This window comes from Syzygium oleosum, unplaced genomic scaffold (genome assembly GCF_021117445.2).
Source record: "Syzygium oleosum isolate NSW1041296 unplaced genomic scaffold, Sole_v2.1 Sole_v2.03, whole genome shotgun sequence".
In the NCBI taxonomy this organism is placed as follows: Eukaryota; Viridiplantae; Streptophyta; class Magnoliopsida; order Myrtales; family Myrtaceae; genus Syzygium; species Syzygium oleosum.
In genome coordinates, this window is record NW_026607487.1 from 11,086,032 (window position 1) to 11,108,024 (window position 21,993).

The window sequence follows — 21,993 nt, forward strand, 5'->3', positions numbered from 1 at the left end:
AAGCGTTCGTAACTAAATTGACAAAGTTGAAAACTTTAGGATCGAATTGGTATCGTAGAATAGGTTTACGACTAACTGGATTATTATTCTAGACAACGCCTCGGTTTCGAAAAGAAAGCCGACTTTTGGAATCGTGCAAAGAAAGAAAGATAGAGAATTCTCGGACCATGTTTAATTCGCGTTTTAAGCGGGTCTTGCTTAATTCCATCCTGGTTGATTATCCTTGCCTCCTTATCTGCATAACTGCCGTTCATTCAAAGCAAAGAAGAGAATCCCTCCTTGGATGTTTCGCTCTCTTTGATTTAACATACACGGCACGATCTGCATTAAGAGTGCATTTGGTAATCAATCTGTTATCGAAAATAATTTCTGCTCAGAAATAATTTTTTTTATTCGGTTCCTAGAAACAATTTCTAAGAATTTGAAAGCGTTAGGTAACTGCCCAAAATTTCTATTTCTGGATTAGAAAAAGAATATAAATGCGTTTGGTAACTGTACAAATTTTTTTTTAATAATATTTTGAATTTTTTAATATTTCTTTCTTTTTTTTTCTTCTTCTCCTTCCTTGGCCCATGGCTAAGGCTGGCGAGGGCGTCGCGGCCGATGGCCGGCGAGGGTGAGGGCCGGACCCTCGCGGCCTAGGCGAGGGTGAGCCTCACCCAAGCCGCCATGGTCCAGCCCTTGCCCTCGCCGGCCACCGGCCACAGGCTAGGAAAGAAGAAAAAGAAGAAAAAAAAATTTCTTTTCCATTTCTGAGTTTTGTTTCCAGAATCAAGAATCAACTTTTTTTTTATTCTTGATTCTGTTCCAAAATTGATTTTAGGAAAAAATTTGTGCCTGGGACCAAAAACTTTACCACACGAATTTCTGTTCTTTTTTTATTCCCGGGAACAAAAGAATAAAATCAAGTACTGTTTTACCGGTTACCAACCAGACCCTAATCTTGTCTTGACTGTTAAGACAACCTCCCAATCCATGTTTGGGACATCATAGAACCCATTTAAGGATCTAATTGCGCCAAAAAAGGAAAACTTGAGACTTAAAAGGGGATTTACACGTTAAATTTGTATTCGAGATCGATGGATTTTTTGGTTACAACGATGTGGCGAGTCACTGGAATCATTGCTTTGAAATTATCATGTTGTTGAGTTCGAGATCGAAAACAAGATAAGGAGTCGCAAAAGCCGTCTCTAACAATATACCAAGCTGCTATGGACAACTTGGATCTTCAGATGTTCGACGGTTGGGTGATTGTTGTCGAGATTGAATTCGATTGCAATGGTGTCAAGGAGACGAGATCATTGAGGTCGACGATTGATTCGTTGTACCTTCATAAAAGTACCATTTTTGTGCATTATGTCTCAACATTACACCATTTGAACATTGATTTGTCAATGGAAATGACACATACGATCGACTAGGGATGGGAAGGACACTTGTGGCTAACGTCTCTTGTGTTCTTAACGCGCTTAAACAGTGAAAAATTATCGGTTGCTTTTAGAGTGCATTGTTCAGCACTTACAAGCAACTTTGTACCTCAAGACGCGATTTTAAAGACTTTTGTCTGTTAGGTCATCCGGAAAGGAAAACAAAATATCATGTTCGGTGTTTGGTGATGTCTTCTGGACCAGATATATCTAGATAAAATACCATATAAGAAATCTGGATTATGGGTGGGATAAACCCAAATTGAATATATATCTTTTAAAAAACGACTTAACAATTTTCTTCCAAGATATAGTGATGGATTGACGTAGTTGGCTTCGCTTGCCATCACGCAAGGACCACCTCCATGGTAACTAATTATTGTCACTTCCGACCAATGTGCGATCATCATCGCCTCTGACTGTCGATCAATCGATCGTGTTTTGACGACTGAGGGTGAAAATGAGAAGTTACGCGTCATATGACTATCACCATCGAAGAACGCAAATCATTTCACGAGTGCGCCAAATCCTTCGAGGTCGTCGTCCACAATAGAGGCCTGTCCACCTTCATTTCTTGCTGCCCCAGTGCCACCCACCAGTGCATCTCTGTCCACCTCCTCTTCGCCCTTTACTACCTCTACATAGGCTTCGACGTCAAGTGGCACTCGAGCTTCGTGCGTGGCGTCCACCACCCTATTGCCTGTACATTGGCTATTTACGCCTTGGTTACTAGATCGCCGTGAGCACTACCTCCCTAGTCACTTTGTGACGCCCTCGATGACCTAAGGCTCGTTTTCGTCGGTGTTCGAATCGCCTTTGATACGGTGAAGCTGAGCCAGGATTACGATCTGAAGGTTGAGATGCGGTGGATTCGGCGAAACTAGCGGCGAAGGAGATGAACCGGAGGGAGCTGAAGAGAGCAAATCTGATACGCTGGCAAGGGAGCTGTGAGATCTAGATATTGCGAGAAATTGCAGTGAGATTTTCAAAGATTTTTAATACTATTTTGGATTGCCCCAAAATGTGATGGGATTTTCTACAATCTAGAATATAATTGGAGAACTTCTAATCCATCAAATCCTATCTAAATCTGAACGACCAAAAGTAACGTAGTGTTTTGCTTTGCAAATGCTCAACGCTCAAGGTAAATCTCCTTTTACTTCGGCTTTGAAGCTTTTAAAGAAAGCAACTTTAGGGGATTATGAATCTTTTTTTTTTTTTTCAACTTTCCTATGCCAAAATATCTAAATTCCAACTCTATTACCACAAGTGGAGCAGAGAGGGGTTGTTTCACTTGGGGTCGCGCGACATCGACTTTGCCTCGTCTAGGGTCATGCGACCTCAGAGGCTGATCACCCGGGGTCGCGCAACGTCGGTACCACTTAAGCTATGCTGAACAAGTACTTGGTGATGTGTTTATCAAATACTATTTGCTTTTCGTGAAATTTTTGTAAGTAGTATTATTTTTGGGTTCCTTTTTGCCTAGCTTTTTGGGGGGGGGGGGGGGGGCCTTTCGACACGCACGGGGTCTCCTAGGTCCACACGTGATTAGCCAGCTAGCCCCACCCACGCATCGTTCATCGTACAACCATCGCAGGACCAACACGTACCACATCATTTTTTTTTCTCCTTCTTTTGGCTTCAATTGATTTTTCCTTTTTTCTCGATATTCCTTCTTCTTTTTTCCTTTTTCTATTTTCCGAAAAATAAAAATGCGTGCGCTTATTAGTGGCGTCCGATGGAATTTGTGAATTACGGAGCGCCTCTTTTGTACTTTCCCTCCTCCCCACGCGCTATAATCATTTTCCCTACATTTTAGGCCTTGTGGGGTTCCCCCTCCGGTCAATAATACCCGAAAAAACAAAGAGAGAAGAAAGGCACTTTTATTTCTATTTTCTCATTAAAATTCAAAATATTCTTCAAATTTCGGAAAAGATAATGGGAAGAGTTATAAGTGCATCTGCTTATTAACGTACGAAATGTTAGGAAACTTTTAAGAAATTTGAATTCGAGAAAAATCAAAGTGTTTTTGAACTTTAAGATTTGAGAAAATTTCAAATTAAATAAAAAATAAAAAAAGAAAAGGAAAAAAGCCACAAAAAGCTCCAAATTACGTCAATTATACGACACATATATCCCGATTTTTTTTGACACCAAAAACCATAAATTATACTCACCGTGATACATTTACCCTAAACTTTTTCTTGTGACATAAATAGCCCTAAACTCTTCTGTTTGATGATTTTTTGGGCAAAAACAAGTCGTTTTTATTTCACTCACGTAAAAAACAATTAGAGTTCACGTAAGCAAATTTTTAACAGTTTCTATTAACAAAACCTTGATAGAAGAGGGTAAATGTACCACACGAGTAAAAGTTTAGATTTTTCTTTGCGTAGGAGAAAAAAAGTTTGGTGACATAGTTCAGGATTTTCCGATGAGTTCCGCCTAAAAAGGAAAAGGGGCTGAATCCGAAAACGGATCTCCACTAAAATAATCCGCGCCCCCGGATTAAAATATTCACGTTGAATATTTCGTGAAAAATACAAACAGAATTCGGCGCAACGTAATGCCACGTCACGAATTACATCCCGAACAACAATAAATACGCAAAAACAAAATTAAAAAAAAAGAGAGAAAAGAAACTGCGGAAAAAATAATTTCAGCCTCCCTCTCTCTCTCTCTTGCTCTCGCTCTCGCTCTCATCTTTAGAGCTTGGATTTTTCCCCTCGACGCCCCCGTCTCTCTCTCTCTCTCTCCTCTCTCTCTGGCTCGTCCTTCTCGATCTTCACGGCTCATCGGAATCCCCCGGAATAATTAGGGTTTTTGGGAGCTCCCCCGCCGGAGCATCTCCGGCCGGCAGCCGCCGCCGCTCAGAAGCTCGCTCGCTCGCTCCGCTCCCCGTCCAGCCGCAGACTGGATTCGCTCCTCTTCCACCGAGGGGCGCTTCGGATGTGAGCCGCTCTCCGCTCTCCGCCACCCCCGCCCTCCCCGCCCTCCCCCGCCGTTTCCGCTGCTCCGAAGATGTTCTGGAAGCTCCCAGTCCTGTCCGCCTCGTCTCCGGTGAGTTCGATTCTTCATCCCTAATTTCCAACCCCCCCCCTCCTCGCTCGGCCGACTCTCCGGATTGTATCCGGCGAGCCAGGAGTTGCCTCCGCTCGTGTCTCGGTTTCTGTCCATTTCGAGAATCGGGATGTCGGGAGCTCGCGGTTGGATTCTTTTGTTTTTCATGTACTCGATGTGCGCGCGCGCGCGCAATACCCCCGGCAATCAGAGGTTCGTGCGTTAGCTAGATGCGTCCTGAGTTATTCTTTGTGCCGACAGCGGCGGCGGCGTCGTGGTAGGTTTCTCAATTCGTGGTGTCGGATCGTGTTTTGGTCTCTGGGGATTCGGCTGAGAGAGTTGAAGTAGATGTGAGGTCCTCGTCTTTAGTTGTTTTAGATTTAGTCGATGCGTCGAGTGCTCTATGTTCGAGTGTGTTGTGCGCTGGCGCTCTGCTCGGGCATCTCGCCGTGTTAAGCGAATGCATTGCGCGAGTTCTCTTGTTGAATTGTTGGTTGAGATTTGAATTACTTTCGAGGATTCTTTTCCTTGTTGGGCTTGTCTGAGATGATCTTCTAGGTAGTTACCATATTAGTTTGATCAAACAGTTTTTGTTTGCCTCGGAAAACGAAGCATTAGTTGAAATGGAACTTCACTGAATTTGGTTTCTCTTGTATCCTGCTTTCCTAGTGTTGCAGTGTGTGCTGTACCCTCTGTTCTTTTTCTTAAGTAAAAGTCTGAGAATGCATCTGCGTTTGCTCATGACTTGAGTAGTACCTCTGAACTTCTTGTTGATTTTACAGGTAGAGTCACTACTTGACAAGGAAAATTACACATTGGAGGAGCTTTTGGATGAAGAAGAGATTATCCAAGAATGCAAAGCTTTAAACAGTCGTCTGATTAATTTGTAATTTCTTTTTGTGTCACTGAGGATATTTCCTTGAATTTACAGTTTTTTTATTATCTTATTCATGTGAATGTTTTAGCACAAAGTTTTCATACATTTGGATAATTACCCTCCACTGGATGTTGATGCATGTAAAGCCACACTGATTGTGGCATGAAGTAGAGTTTTATTCATGCATTAGATGCTTACCAGATATACATATTTTCAGCCTACGAGACAGAGCTCAAGTGGAGCAGTTGTTGCGGTATGTCATTGAAGAACCTTCTGAAGATGCTGACAGCAAACATGCTTTCAAGTATGATCCTCTGCCACGACAGAAGAGAAGTAATGCTCATTATGAACTGTATATTTTTCTTCATTGACAATTTGGAATCTGCCACATTTTCAGGTTCCCCTTTATTGCCTGTGAGATATTTACTTGCGAGATCGATGTTATTCTCAAGACTTTAGTGGAGGAAGAGGAGGTTTTGGTTTACAAGTTTTCATGATAGTCCTTGTTTTTATGTGTGTTAGAGTGTATGCAACAGTGGCACTCTTTTTCTAATCATGTTTTTTTGTTTAATTGTTGCTCCAGCTAATGGACTTGCTTTTCTCATTCTTGGATCCAAACCGTCCTCATAGTGCATTGCTTGCCGGTTACTTTAGCAAGGTATACTTTTAAGTGATGCAAAAATGGTGTTTGATAATTTGGTGAAAGGCTTCCTGCTCAACCTTCTATCCAGTGCGCTTCAAATAACCATTCGAGTAATGAAATAGGATTATTAATACTTTGGTGACATGAGGATTTTCAGTCCTCTGTTCAATAAGTACAAAATGTTCGGTGCTTATGAATTTCGCCACTTGAAAGTACGGGTTCTTGCTTCAAGCATCCAGTTAAAATGGTTTATTTTTCATTGCAGGTGGTTATATGTCTCATGTTGCGGAAGACTGTTCCACTTATGAATTACGTTCAAGTGAGTTAAATACTAGACCACTCATGATTTCACCTTGCTTGATATTTTAACAAATCTCTTTTCTGTAGCATTCCTTTCATGATGCGGAGGGAAAGATTAGGGGAAAGTTTTACTTCCTCTTTCAATTCGAGTTCAACTAACCATTTAGTGTGTTGGTGATGTTGTTAAAGAGTCTAAATGTCCAACTTATTACAAAATATTTGAGCCATGAAAATCCCACTTGCATGGCGGCGAAGTTGGTTGGGGGGAGGGGGGGGGGGGAGGGGACTGCATTGTGGTACTGTGATCCAATAATTTATTTTTGTTTGCTAAATCAGTAATGTTATTCAGTCAAATCGGGCAAAGAGACAAATGATCCAATATTTCATAGAACAGGTTTTGGCATGGTATTGAGTTTTAGGGATTCTATTGTAATCATCCATAGTCGAGAAGTTCTTCTGTTATGGCGATATCAATCCTGAACTAGTGCGATTGCGGGGTGTTAGGCTTGGATATACTAGATGGTTATTGGTACTCCCTCCCTCTCTCCCTCCCTCTCCCTCCCTCTCCCTCCCTCCCTCTCTCTCCCTCTCCTTCCCTCCCTCTCTCTCTCTCTCTCTCGCTCTCTCTCTCTCTCTCTCTCTCTGATATTTTGGCTTGGAAAACATCTTAGGCCGGGCTTATGAAAGTAATCTGATTCAGGACGCTGGCTGGGGTGTTTAAATTTCCAAAGGGTGTTATTTGCTCGTAGATCACATCTTATACCTTATATATACAGGTCTTTCCCTGCTGATCATAATGCCGTAATTTTGCATTTTTGTTCATGGCGCTCCTCACTTTATACTCTCTCTGCGTGTTTTTGTCTGCACGACAAGCATCTTTGTTAGGACTCAGCAAGATTGATTGAAAAATTAGAGGTTTCTCTTCTGTGTCTCTTGAGTTCTACTCCTGTTAAGCTTGTTTGAGAGAAATGGAGTGCTGTTGAACTGATAAATGCACGCTTGATTTCCAAGTCATGGATCTCGTCATGTTACCGTTAAACTTACAATCTATGATTAACTGGTTGATTTATTTTTGCATCCAATGTTACTTTCTTGTAATTATTGGTACCATTTTCTTCTTATAGGCTCATGAGGATGTTTTTCGCAAGCTTGTTGATTTGATTGGAATTACATCAATCATGGAGGTAAGTGATATTTCTCCCTCGTTGCACTTAATCATAAACTCACTTGATTGAGGTTGCTATCATACTGTAACCATGTAAAGTGCTTGTTCATACTTTTTTAATGAAAAACCTTTTTACACAGGTATTGGTGCGACTGGTTGGTGCTGATGACCATGTCTATCCAAATTTTTTGGATGTGATGCAATGGTTAGCTGAGAGCAATCTGCTGGAAATGATTGTTGATAAACTGAGTCCATCTGTAAGTGGCAATTGTTGCATTTTTATTTTTGGATGTATCCAAATGTCTGTTGAGAAACTGAGTCCATACCCATTTTCAATCCCCACCTATCAATTTTTCTCCCTTTCCATTTTTCAAACAGAGCCTTGGCAACATTCTAATGACTCTCTTTCTTTATGTTGATCAGTGCCCTCCTGAAGTTCAAGCAAATGCTGCTGAAACACTGTGTGCCATTACTCGAAATTCACCATCAGCTTTAGCCACAAAACTTTCGTCTGAGAGGTTTGTCTCATTGTCATTGACTTGTTTCCTTTATTTGGTGGTTTGTAATTTCTAGTATGGGTCCGTTTCCATGAGTGCCTTTTTAAACAGCTTTTGATGTTTGTTATGATCCATGCAGCTTTGTTGAAAGAGTCTTTAGTCATGCATTGGAAGAGTCACCTTCAATATCTGGCCTTGTCCACTCACTTTCAGTCTGCATCTCTTTGCTGGATCCAAAAAGATCGGCGGTTTCTTCCTCTTTGCTTCATTCTTTCCGCAGTCAACACATGTATGAGTGCCCGATAACTGTTAATGCAGAGACTATTAACGCAATGCTTCCAAGGCTTGGTACGTCTGAATACTTTCTGCTTTGATATCATTGCAAAACATGTTGAGAGGCTGCTCTTTTCTCATCCCAAGCATGCTGTTTATGTGTTTCAGGTGTATGAGACAGGTTTATGCACATTTTGTTCTGTTCAATAGATAGTTGTATATGCTTCACTATGATAAGGCAATTTCTCTTTTGATTTAGAAATTCTTAGAGACATTGGAGAAACTTTTTCTTGATTGCTTGCATTTTATATTAAATTGTCATGGTGCTCCAATATTGATGCTCATGTAAAGTGAAGACTTTGTCCGGTCATCTCTGTGTGTGGTGCAGATCATGTGATTTGACCTATTATAATAGAGTGCTCTCTATGCATTCTGTGGTATTCTTCTCTCCTTGCTGTAAGCCTGTAAGGATTCTGTTGGTTGAGAGAGGTTTTTATAGGATTGAGTGGAGGTCATTGTTCCACCTTTGCTGTCTGTCATGTGGGCTGACATCAAGTATTAAAAGAAACCCACCTCGTATAGTGGAGATAGGTAATCTCTGAAATTGCTTAAGTTGTGTTGAAGTTACTAGTCATATGAGTTTGACTCAGAGTCTGTGTCATTAGGAGCCTCTTGGGTGAAAGATTGTAAATGTATCATCGATATTGAGTCTTGAGCCCTTAGAGGCGTTGAAATTCATTTGGAGTGGGATCCTATAACCACATGCTAGCAGAGTTTCTGTGCATCAATTTACATTTGTTTCTACTGCAATAACTGATATAATCAGGTCACTTCTCAAGTTGAGGCTCTGTGATTTTGTTCTTACTTTTCAATTAATTGATCTCCAGGTGACTTGCTTGTGCTTTTGAACGTGTCATCAGACCAGAGGGTACTGCCCACAACATATGGAGAACTTAGGCCACCTCTTGGGAAGCATCGTCTAAAGGTTGGTGCAAGTTCTTACAGCATATACTTTTTGCTTATTACTGAGTTCAACTTACCTTATTTTTGATATTAATATGATAAGCTGGAGTAATTTGTTGCGGACCTTTATGATCTTATTTTCTGCAAGACTGTAGGTGATGGTTTTTTTTCTTTCCATTTCTCTTTTGTAGATTGTGGAGTTCATTGCAGTGTTGATGAGAACTGGCAATGAAGCTGCCGAGAAGGAATTGATTAGCTCAGGAACTATTCTGCGGGTTCTGAATCTTTTCTTTGAGTAAGATTCTTCTTTTTTGCAGTTTGAGCACAAGAAACTGCGTTACTTATGACTAATACCTTCAGATTTTGTGATCTTTTTTCTGAGAGTTTCTTCATTAAAAACTCGTACATGTATTTTTGCTTGCAGGTACCCTTACAACAATGCTTTGCATCATCACGTGGAGAGTATCATATCATCATGCTTTGAAAGCAAGAGCACAGAATTGGCCGATCATCTATTTCGAGATTGCAATTTAATAAAGAAAATGTTAGAAACAGATAAACAGCCTGTTCTTTCTGGTGGTGATGATAAGGTAGACACGTGCTTCAAATGCAAAATTATGCCATGTCAATTATCTGATCAAGGCCTTAGAGTCCTTAATTATTTTACAAGCGATGCAACATCGTTGTAACCCGCTGGACTCACCTTAATTCTGAATTAAATTTGATGAAAGGGGAAGCTTTATTGACATAGGCTCCAGGATTTTCCGTAGAAAGTCTATTATGTTTGTAAAGTCTGGATTTTGGTGCTCCTTGTGCAGCCAACATTACCCGCTGCTGGAAAACGAGCTCCTAAAGCTGGGAATCTTGGACACATTACTCGGATCTCCAATAAGCTCATCCAACTGGGTAGTATCAATAGCCATATTCAGAACTATCTTCAGGTGGGAAGGTGTTTTTTGCTCCTTTTGCATTAGTTTCTAAAAGGTACTTCATTATCAAAGATCTCATATAATTGTTACTTAATCTTAGCTTTACCACTATCTATTGACCTCGATTAGGATGAATTGAAATTTAAGTGCTCCCACATTCGTGCTTCAGATATTTTCTTATTTCATTACCTAACTAGTGAATATTGTAGACTATATTTGTACTCCCATTATTTTTTAATGATGCTTGTATTTTTTGATATGAATTCTTACTCCTACGCAGTTGATCTACACTGGGAAAGTCGGTTCTTGTTAGGTGTTATTCCATTGTGTATCTGTTTGGGCACTAACCATTACTGTTGTTACTTGCTATCCTCATAATCGAATCTTCTAGGGGGTCATTAGTATCCTTTTTATTCGGTCATGCACTTGTATTCCTCTCATCTTAAGTTCTGTTTGGGTTGGGCAACTATTTCCCGATTCTTTAGTTATGAAGTGTGGTTTATTATTTGCCTAGTGAAATAGCTCACATGTATGCGTGTGCAAAATATGAAAAAGATGTTAATAGAGGAAGAAAGGTGTGATTTGAGTTATTTTAAGAAATGTGTTTGAACTGTTGCTGTTGCTAGAGGCGGGGGGCGGGGGAGGTTATTTAAGTGAGAGATCTTTGGGTCAACATGATGGCTACAATGGCATTTTGTCTGCCATTTCAAAATGTAATGTCATTATTCAATAAATGGCTAGCTTTGGTGGGAGAATATTTGGGGTTCAAGGTCACCTTTGGGTTTGCCTCATAGGAAAAAAGAGATGTTCAAGATATTAATCACTGAGGACTTTTCAGATAGTCCTGTTGTATAGCTTTCACAATCTCTGCTGACACATTCTTGTTTACAATGTTTACTTTAGGAAAATAGTGAATGGAGTGAGTGGCAAGCTAATGTTCTTCAGGAGCGTAATGCCGTGGAAAATGTCTTCCGCTGGGCATGTGGGTAAGTTCTTGCATAAATTTCGGTGTGCGTTGGTGGAGAAATTGTCACCATGTCAGTGGCTTGCCAATCACTTTGTTGGTTTTTTTTTTTCTGAAATCTGGGGTTTAAGTAAATTTTAGATATGACTTCCAAAGAGGTTGCAATTTTTCTTTTAGTATCGTGTCATGGCACATTTACTACATTCATTCCTTTCTACATGTGTTAAGACAAACTAATTCTGGAATTCAAAAACTTCTAAAACAAGTATTAAGTTATGCATAATTGAGGTTACATGAGCTTGTTGCTGTTGCCTGTTCAGGTGCAGGACCATATTATTCTTTTTCCCTAACATCCTCCCCTCTTTTAAAATCTTAATCTTGGTATGCATCTTCTTATGGACAAAAATTCCCATCAGCATTGTCTCTTCTCTTTGAATTTTCATGCACATTTTCGCAATTGTTCTCATGCTTCCGTTGTTGCTGAAGAGAACTTCTCCTTAACATCTGCAGCCGCCCAACTGCATTACATGATAGGACGAAGGATAGTGATGAAGATGACCTACATGACAGAGATTATGATGTAGCAGCCCTAGCAAATAACTTAAGTCAGGCTTTGAGATACAAAATATATGGAAATGAGGATGCAGAGGTAATCTTGCACTTTTAATATTTTCCTTTTTTAACTGAACTTACATCGTCTGCCCTATTACCTTTTAGTTGAACTTACATCTTTTTCATTGTAGGATCATGGAGCTCTTGATCGAGATGATGAGGTAATAATAATTATCTAGAGTGTTCATGTCAGACTGGCATAATTTGACTCAAGGGTAACCCTGGAAGTGATTTTTAACCATGTTTTGAATTGATGTTCATAATGCAGGATGTTTACTTTGATGATGAATCTGCTGAAGTTGTTATATCATCCCTCAGACTTGGTGATGATCATGGGAGGTAATTCTTCACGTAATCGACAATAGTTGAGTTCCAGTGATAATCTGGAAAAGAAGTCTGGACACAGGAATTAGTTCTCTAGGAAAGTTGCGGTTAATATTACTCACACCCTCTTAATTGTTCCATTACATCTTAAAAAATGGAACATATTCAAAAGTAGGCTATAACATCAGTTAAAGGCGGCTTTTCATCTTCATTCAGTGCAGCTAAAGAAATTGTTGTCATTTGATGTGTGAATGGTTTCTCTTGATTTTCTATTTACTTTACTTGGTGCAGATCCCTCTTCTGGGCCTCCATTGCATTACGCTGCTTAGTTAATGCAGCGATTTCGAATTGTTGCCTGCTTTTGGTGAACTGCTCATCTATAATGACAATGTTACATCCATTTGTTTATTTGGTGCAGTAGTTTGTTCACAAACTCCAATTGGTTCACATTCCAAGATGACAGAATGGATGATGCAAATGTTGGTGCTTCGTCTATGGAGGTGATGGATGAAATAAATCTGAATGGAGCTGCAAATGGCGGCAACAGCAGTAGTGATGACGAGGTGGTTGTAGGAGAGGATGAAGTCTTAACTGGGGCTAAAGACTCCCCCAATGTCACATCCACTTCAAATTCGAATTTACCAAATGGAAGTGCTCCCTCGGCCCCAGGTTTCTTCCGTTTTGGCATGTCCGACAGTGAGGATATATTCGGCGACAGACCTTTACCAGAGTGGGTGGGATGGGCCGAGTCAGCAGATTTGCAGATAGGTGGTTCAAGTGTGAATCCATTTGTTGATCATGATGACTCAGTTGACAAATTTTCCGGTCAAGTTGAGGTGGCGCCAGATGTCAGTCCTTCCTCAAGCGCAGAACCTGTACTATCTAATGGCTCAATTGCCAGTACCGGCTCCAGTGACAGTTCAGGGGGAAGCGACGCAAGTCAGAAATCTGCTGCTGTACCCTCATTGTTCGAAGAGGATGTGGAATTTGTGGGCTTGGAATTAGAAGGAACCCAGAAGGCGATGGAGCAGGCTTTGAAGGAGGGGATAGTTGGGGAGGCAGCCCCATTGAAAAGGAACATGACTCCTAAGACACCTGAAAAAGATAAGTCTGATGAGGGCGAGGAGGGGATCAAGGAGTTTAATGACGCAAACTATTGGCGGGTCGACCAGGAGGTTGCAGTCTTGGAGTAATGTAAGGTTCAACTTGATCCTCTGTGCGATGCTTGAATTATGGAAGGTCAGATCTGTCATCTTCAACCCGCCCACATTTGCCCGGGAAAGGCTTAAGAAGAACACAAGCTATGTACAGTGTAATTTTGCTTTCCGAATAGGGGATTGGATGGAGGGTTATCAATTTGTCTGTTGCTGGTTAATCTCTTATGTTATTGATGATTCCCGGGCTTTTTCCTCGTCGCTGATTTGGGGTTCCGCCTATTTTTTTTCCTCTTGATTTTGTTGTGGCTTAGAAGTTACCCCAACCCCCAACTTCTGAAATTACATTTTAGACTGAAAGGACCAAAACGATTTCCCTACCAAGAACGATGTAGACTCAAGTCGTCCCTTCCCATTGTTATCTCTGTGGCTAGACAGACATACGTGATGCCCGTGAACTGCAATTCTTTCTCGGGAGACAATTTGGGTTTTAGACATTTCCCACCTTTGTCCCAAGGTACTGATTTACGATGTGGTTTGAAGTTAGTCAACAATGGCGTATTGATGGTGTCTGGTGTGATGACTTCTGAGAAGATAAATCTGGATGTTGATGGTGGCTTTGTGGCAAAATTTCGTGGCATTGCTATGGCAGGGTCGGCATAAATGGTTGGTGCCAAACCTTGGCACCGTCGTCCATGATTATTCTATAATCGTTGCGGGGATGGTGACCATCTTGTGGTTGTTGTTGGATCGCTCTCTCTCGGATGCGGGTGACGGCGTTGTGCGGGGGTTGCCGCTCTTTAACAACGACCACCAAGTGACCTTTGCACTCAGGTGGCCATTTTATGTGAATTTCTTAGTTAATTCTATCACGATCGTTACTTCTTTCTTTTTAGATTAGGGAATTCGTTTCTCTAATTTTAAATATACACATTTCATTTGATTTGTGTGCAAGTTTAGAAAATTAATTCGCAAAATTTCTTTTCACTCAAACAAACACACCCTATATAATATTATTAAACAGAACAGGGTCATCAAAGAGGATATCATCTCTTTGTTGAGGTTTTTGTTCGTGCATATTTTTGAAATTTAATTGATTGCATGGTAAAAGTCAAAGCCCCTCTGAATTATCTTCATAGCTTCGTAATGATGATTTCGTCTTAGATAAAATCAACATAAAGTTACATTCCGGAAAATTAAAATTAAAATATATTAAAAAAATTAAATATCGTGCAGAAAAATAAACTTTCAGCAATATGATTCCCCATTTTAAGGTCAGCCCGCAATGTGGAATTATGAAACATGTTGAGATTTCGCACATGCATGTTTTTATTTTTTATTTGATTTAGTCCTTTATTCGTTCGTACCAATGGATATATAGGAGCAACAGCAAAAACGATTGAATACCAAATTTTGTATATATTATGATAAATGGATATCCAATCTAAGAGTAACTACATGAACAATAAAATTAAAAAAAAATAAAATTGCCCATCTTCAATTTTTTTTTAAAGGGAAAAGATCACAAAAAATCCCAAACTATGCCAATTGTGACACATTTACCCATAACTTTTTTTTATGACACCAAAAATCCCAAACTATATACATTATGACACATTTACCCTCCGTTAGGGTTCTGTTAAAAATTTCTGTTAAAACTTTGACATGGCGCTCGCGTGGCGCAACATAAGGAAAAATTTTTTTAAAAAAATTCTAAACAAGTTACTGTTCATTGCGAGTTACCGTTTATCATCTTCAAAGTTAGTGTTTATCGTCTTCTCGCTCGGCCAGAGCTCTTCCATAGCTCGTATGTCGCTGCCCATTGCCTTTTAGACCTCCGGGAGCTTCGTCGTAGTTGCAGACCATGGTGGCCGTGAGCTCGAAGCTTGGTCATGGCCGCTCCGCTCGAGCTTGAAGCTTGGTCATGGTGGCTGCTCGAGCTCTTCCTCTTCTTCATCATCAGGCCAAGCTTCGAGCTCGAGCGGCTGCCATGGTCGATAGTTACGACGAAGCTCCTGGAGGTCTAGGCAAAGATCCACTTCGGCCAAGCTTCGAGCTCGAGCTACCGCCATGGCCAAGCTTCGAACTCGAGCGGAGCGGCCATGGCTAAGCTTCGAGCTCTCTGCCGTCATGGTTGGCAGCTACGACGAAGCTCCTAGAGGTCCAGGCGGCAGTGGGTAGTGACGGACGAGCTCCGGAAGAGCTCTGGCCAAGCGAGAAGATGATGAACAGTAACTTCGAAGACGATGAGTAGTAACTCGTGAAGACAATGACTTTTTTTTTAATTTTTTTCTGATGTGGCACCACGTGAGCGCCACGTTAGCGCCATGTCAGAGTTTTAAAGGAGATTCTTAACAAAACCCCAACGAAGGGTAAATGTGTCACATGTGCATAATTTGGGATTTTTGGTGGTCTTTTCCCTTTTTTAAACGTATACACAATTATAGAAAATAGAAAAATTCAAATTTTTAAGTACTTCGGTTAGGCTATGAATGACAACCATTTTATTTCAGAAATTAATTTCTGACCAGAAATTGGGTTTTTCTATTTCTGTTTCTGGACGAGTTTCTGAGCAAAAAAATAAGTTTGATAACGACACAAAATTTCTGTTCCCGAAACAAAAATTTGTTTGATAACGGTACAAAATTTCTCCCTCTCGGGTGGCTGGCGAGTGAATGGCGGGTGGCGGATGGTGGGGGGAGGCGGTGGTGGACAGCGACGCGGTCAGTGTGGAGGACAGCGGCTGGCAACGGGAGGAGGGCGGTCGGCGGCCGGAGACGGTGACTGGTGGACGGCGGGCGGTGGCGGAAGGAGGGCGGCCGAAGGCGGGAACAGTGGTTGGTGGGTGGCGGCCCACGGTGGCTGGCAGTGGGCAGAGGCTGGAGTCGGGAGGAGGGCGGTGGCAGCGGGAGACAGTTGCTGGCGGTGGGAGGCGAGCGACGGAAGGAGGAGGGCAGTCGGCGGTGGGAGGCTGGCGGCAGAGGGAGGAGGGCGGCCGATGGTGGGAGACGGGTGGCGGTGGGAGGCAGGAGGGGGGCGGCTGGCGGCAGGAGGGGGGCGGCTGGCGGCGGGAGATGGTGGCCTGTGGACGGCGGGCGGTAGGCGGGGGGGGGGGGGGGGGGGGAGACGGTGAATGGTGGGAGGCGGGCGGTGACGAGAGGAGGGCGGTCGGCGGTAGGTGACAGTCGACGGCGGCAGGAGGAGGAGGGCGGCGGTAGGAGGAGGGCGGTCTGTGACATCCTCAAGTTTCGACCCTATTGTAGATGTAATGAAATGATTATATTCATCGATGTACTGTTAGTTCAATCTCGCTTTGAATTGATCACTCATGAGAGACTAACCATTAGGGAGAGGCTATTAAGGAATTATGTACACACGACCTGAGAACTCGACCATGGATTGATAATTCGATCATAAGGATTGACGAAGGACAATTTTGAGCCATTATAGACGATCAATGAACGGTTATAAAATGTTTCGCCAATAGTATATAATCGGATCGCAGGTGATTTCACCTGACCATTGTATGGATTGCGAATAACCCTAAATCAATCCCCATTGATCATGTACTTCGAAACTAGTGATTGACCCCTCGCAATTACATGACAACCGAGATCATCCATGGCTCGAGAAAGCTTAAACGTGGATTGATATCTAGTTAACCATGGGTCGAATACACAAAACTCCTAAAAGCCGCGATTGAACGATTTTTACCATGGATTAGAATCCAAAATTGGGGATCAAATTTTCAAAGATTTCAAGACTAACCTTGTCACGTCCCGACTCGGAATCACGATCAATGCTTAATGACCGAACATGACCCGAACGGACCCGTGGCTCGTGAAAATATATTAGTTCGTCCCATTTATTTTAAACAACTAAATGCTCACGCGGAAGCAAATAACCATAAATGAGACATACGGGAGTGAGATAAGCAAAAAACACACGTTGTATTTACATGATACGTGCTTATTTCATCGAGCCCTTATCTACGGACCCTTACAAGCCACGCACATATTTTACATGTCCATTCCAAGGGCGGTTCCGACACAAGCCACTATCGAACAAACAAAACTTGGCTTGGTTGCCTATTCCCACTACGGTTACTATTTAGCTCCTCACTCCTCCATCTCCTCGCTCCTCGCTCCTCCATCTCCTCGCTCCTGTTCCCTCGTCCGGTGGTCGAACTACGCCCCGCCCGCGGCTTGCCCCGGAGTCGGCCCACCCGCGCCACCGAATGGCCCCTCGAACCCACGAAGGGGTCCAACCCAGTCGCCATTTGCTAGCCGATACCAGGCCACGTACGGGTGGGGGACTGGTTCCGTTTGGCCCTCATCCACCATAACATACGTAGTAATGCGACGGTACGCGCGGTTCTCTCGGGGATCAATGACGGTGAGTAATTCCGCTCTCATCTCAACGGGGTTTCCAAACCGGGTTGGGGGAGTCGCCATCTACGGACCTGAAAAAAGGAAAAACAACGGGAGTGAGTCAAAGGACTCAATAAGTGAAAACTCTAATATCAAGCGAGGACGAGACAATCGCCGTTCACACAAGTCGACTCTTACCGTACCGGCATCGATGGCAATTCAAATAGCAAAGTTCATGCTACGAAACCAACAAAACAAACATCAAAACATAAGCATCACACGTGAGCATTATTAATCGAGAAAGAACGAACTACCAACAACCATGAAACCAAGAAACGGGCCAAGCAACCCATGTTACAACGTATCGCAACTTCCTTTCCCAATATTAGGGAATTCACTTACTCAACGACAAAAACTAGAGAACGGGTTAGAGACGGGTGAGTTCGGGAAATTTTCGGGCTTTCTCCTCGCTTGGCCGACCAATACTAGGCACACAAAGGCCGAACCGTGGGCTCTTGAGCGGAAACGAGGAGAAACACGGGCCGGTTCGAGACTTTTTGGGCATGAGGCTTCTCGGGTTAAGAAGTGAGAAAAACAAGAAACAAAGAGAGGAGAACGTGATGGTGATGTTGGCTTGGCGTGAGAAGAAGAAGGAGGGGGGGTTCCATGCTATTTATAGAAGCCTTGGAACTTCCTAGAATAAAGCAAAAATAGAGGGCCTCTAAGTCAAAAGTTATCATGACATGCATTTAATGCTATTAATGAACTAAGGCCAAATATAATGATGAAGAAGCCAATCTTATCCAAGCCTTATTGGTCACTCTCTCTCTCTCTCCCTTGGCCGAATAAAGGCCCTTCCTTGGCTTGGCCAATTGTTGGCCTTGCTTTTGTGCTTCATTATTGATGGCCAATGAGTCATCAAAGTGTCTTAAATGAGCCATAATGGAGGGGCACAACTCAGCACTTTGGCATTGAATGAAGGGGACACATAAGCTAGGCACCAATAATGAAGGTTTAAATGGCATTAATTGAAGCATTGACCAAGTTAACAATTTTTGTCTCTTTTCTTCAGCAAAAATCTGAACTGTGGGAGACCTACAAGATGGCTGGTTCCACACAAAAACCTCTCGGGCCAATCGGTTTACACGAAATCGGCTAAGCGACGTTATACTCGTAACCCCGCATCATACTATTCTCAAATTTTCTGAGGGTTGTCCACGCTTAGTGGACCTGTTCAACCCGAGGTTTGATGCGAGAATATCCCCAAAAACCATCTAATACAACCAAACCAAGGCCCAAGCAAAATGGAACAAGCCCAAGCAAACCGGATTGCTGGGCGCATGGCCGGGCCTGACCGGGCGCAGTACCGGGCCACACGGGCACGCGCCTGGGCCGCACAAGCGCTGCGCCGGGTCGCACGGGCGACGTGTCGAGCGCCTTGCCTGGCTGCACGGGCAACGTGCCGAGTGCATTGCCGGCCGCATGGGCGACGTGCCGAGCACCATGCCTGGTCACCCGAGCGAGGGGTCGGTTCATGGCCAAACACGCGCAACGGCTCATGAATGACACGATGCACGACTCACGGCCATATTTCTTGGGCACGGGACGAGATCGGAACCGGATCTTATGGGCATAACGCCTGGCACAAAGGTCGGGCACAATGGCCGACACACGACCGGGCACGTAGCCGGTCCGTGACCTGGCTGACGGGCACAATGGCCGGTCATGACCGGGCACATGGCCTTGGCCGGCACGACTGGCAATTTTGCCCGGGCCACGACCAAGCCACTAGGCACATGGCCTGGCACATATCTCGTCCATGGCCTACCCAACTCAACGCAACGATCCATGGTTGATTTGTGACCGAGCCACGTTCGAGTATCAACGACTCATGGCCGACCGTCGGTTGTCATGTAGCCTCGTGGAATCCAGTACCTCGAAATTAACTCATGGTCATCTGGGACTAACGCATGGCCGTGCGGTATCACCCGCGACCGACACATGCCGACACCGGACTGATCCACAGTTATCCCGGACCGTTCCACTAACGGCCCTTATGGTCGATGGGTCATTCCACAGTCATATTACTCTAATCATTTGCGTAGTCAGGGAGTCATTCCACTGTCGATCCCTAGGCCAATTCATGGACAATCTTTCGATCAAACCATGACCAATCCTCAGTACACTTGTTCCAATCATGCTGTCCATTCCATTACCGACCCTCGACTCGAATTACCCGCTCATCCATTTATTACTAGCTCTCGGCTTCCTGGGTCCAAAATCGGGGATGTCACAAACCTATTGGACGTCGCCTCGTTTATCCTCCGATTTATCGGTTTGCTCGAAATGCTTAGAAAAGGAGTTAACGGGCCGAGAATTGAAGCCCATGAAGAAGTGGGTCGAGCGAAGGCCCATTGGGCCTCACGCCCAATATGCTTCGGCCCAATTAGGCCCAAGTAAGCCTAATGAGGCCCACTAAGCCCACTAGGCCTATTTTCAACCCCTTAGCAATTCAAGCCCAATTTGAGCCCAGTGAACTATTCTAGCCCAATCTTTATTCTTTTGAGCCCGAACTTGATTTATACGAGCTCGTACAAAATTCTAGCTCATATACGCGTATAGTATTTTATACTATACTTTGTGAAATTACTAAAATGCCCTTCTAGCATTTATTGAGAAGTGACAAAGGGGAGATAAGGCCTTAATGATGAAGACTTTGGGGGCAAATTGCATTGATGATGAAGACTTTGAAGAGTGGATAATATCTCCCAAACTCTCTCCCTCTCTCTCTTGTCTCTCATTTCTCTCTCTCTCTCTCTCTCTCTCTCTCTCTTTCTCAAAATCCGGCCTCTCTCCCCCTTTCTTTCCCTCCTTCGGTCAAGCCAACAGAACAACCCCCTTAGCTGCTGTCTTGCCATCGTGAAGCCACCACCGAGCCACCCGTCGAGCACCGTGATTGCCCGAAGCCGTGTGCCTTCTGTCTGAGCTGTTTCCGTTGCCGGTCCACCTTCTTGTGTCCTTTCCGGATCAAGTCACGCGTTGCCCTCGCCGCCGCTGTTGCGCCCGTGTCGTCGAAATTATTAACGGATGAGTTATCGCTCTAATCCCTTGATTAGTACGTTAAACTTGATTATGATGAGTTTAGATTAAGTTAATTATGCTTAGTGCTAATTAATGAGGGATTAATTGATAAGCTATCGCGATAAGTGATAAGCAGTAGTGATAAGTTATCGCGATAGGTGATAAGTGGACTCGATAAGTTATCGAGAAAATGCGATAAGCTATTGAGGTTTTAGTGATAAGCTATCGCCAATTATGCGGTAGGCTATCGAGGAAATGATGATAAGCTATCGTAAAAAAAGGTGATAAGCTATCGTCGGAGGGACGATAAGCTATCGATTTTGAGTGATAAGCTATCATAGTTATGTGATAAGCTGTCATTAATTGGTTGATAAGTTATCGCAATTAGGGCGATAAGTGCATTTTACATGATTGTTTTATACTTAATTTAAATGTGGAATTATATCCGTTTCATGCTGTTTATTGTCCGTCTTGCCCTGAATAATAATTGCCCTATATGAAACCTTGTTATTTAATTTTTAGAAGGGTTTCCATGGACATATAAATAGTCAAACTCGAGGTGTCGGGTTTATATGTCACGCCCCGAACCCTACAAGCTCGCAACATTCCACCAATGGTCGTTCGAATGTGATATCCCAGGACTCGTCGCCGACCTAAATCGCTTACTAACGAGAGAACACATGCGGAAGCGAACTTGAAACATTCAAACAACAATCATACAAAGGGATAGTAAATGAGACACCATATACACAAACAAAACCACTTTTATAAACATATAGTTAATTACAGAATATACAATACACAAACCTTGCTAGAAGTCACTATCTACGGACCACGCACAAGCAAAAAGGATCGGGTGGTCAGTTAGCTTAGCTTCTCTACACAAAAGAGGGTGCTCAAAAAGACGGGGTAACTAAACCTATAATCAATCCCCGTGGTACCTTGGAGGCTTCCCCAGATCAGACTCTAAATAATTCGGCTCGGAATCTGAACTCTCAGGACTAGTGTCAGGATCGGTAACGGCCCTGTCGGGAGGATCTATCTCCATGGGATTCTACTTAGCAACTCCTAATCTTCTATCATGGGGACCATCAAGACCTCAAAGGGGACCAAGCAGAACGTCCCCTTCCCGATAGAACCAAGCCAAAAAGGTGTGTGGCTTCCACAATGCAAAGCCCTCGTCCACCCAAACCTTCGTTGCATGTCTTATATAAACCTTATCCTCTCCTACTGGGTACTCTGTTAACATATGATCCATATCCATCGGTACCCCAAAACGTTAGGGAGGACCATTCATGGTCGGGGGTCTGAAATAGTTAAATAACAACAATGAGATAAAACTCAATAAGTAAAC

The 21,993-nt window shown here is 43.1% G+C and overlaps 1 protein-coding gene across 3 annotated transcripts; it reads left to right on the plus strand.

Annotated features, from left to right (window-relative positions):
• The first annotated feature begins 4,123 nt into the window (after positions 1-4,123).
• LOC115670779 (uncharacterized) lies at positions 4,124-13,445 on the plus strand. 3 transcript variants are annotated; one of them, XM_056309416.1, is made up of 19 exons: positions 4,124-4,487; positions 5,270-5,373; positions 5,582-5,668; positions 5,762-5,837; positions 5,948-6,022; positions 6,273-6,326; positions 7,432-7,491; positions 7,613-7,729; positions 7,896-7,990; positions 8,109-8,317; positions 9,130-9,227; positions 9,397-9,500; positions 9,630-9,795; positions 10,024-10,146; positions 11,038-11,120; positions 11,609-11,747; positions 11,842-11,871; positions 11,979-12,049; positions 12,453-13,445. In XM_056309416.1, the coding sequence occupies exons 1-19, from the start codon at positions 4,449-4,451 to the stop codon at positions 13,225-13,227; spliced, it is 2,505 nt and encodes an 834-aa protein (XP_056165391.1). In that variant the 5' UTR covers positions 4,124-4,448; the 3' UTR covers positions 13,228-13,445. The 3 variants fall into 3 exon arrangements, with proteins under 3 accessions (XP_056165391.1, XP_056165392.1, XP_056165393.1); XM_056309417.1 differs by having other exon boundaries at positions 12,456-13,445; XM_056309418.1 differs by lacking the exons at positions 4,124-4,487; positions 5,762-5,837 and having other exon boundaries at positions 5,582-5,697.
• The last annotated feature ends 8,548 nt before the right edge of the window (positions 13,446-21,993 follow it).

Bases quoted from the DNA above. Each gene is read 5' to 3' on its own strand.
- LOC115670779 (XM_056309416.1), top strand. From the start codon at position 4,449: ATGTTCTGGAAGCTCCCAGTCCTGTCCGCCTCGTCTCCG. The intron at 7,492-7,612 runs GTAAGTGATATT...CTTTTTACACAG, and splicing joins GAATTACATCAATCATGGAG to GTATTGGTGCGACTGGTTGG. The intron at 7,991-8,108 runs GTTTGTCTCATT...TGATCCATGCAG, and splicing joins ACAAAACTTTCGTCTGAGAG to CTTTGTTGAAAGAGTCTTTA.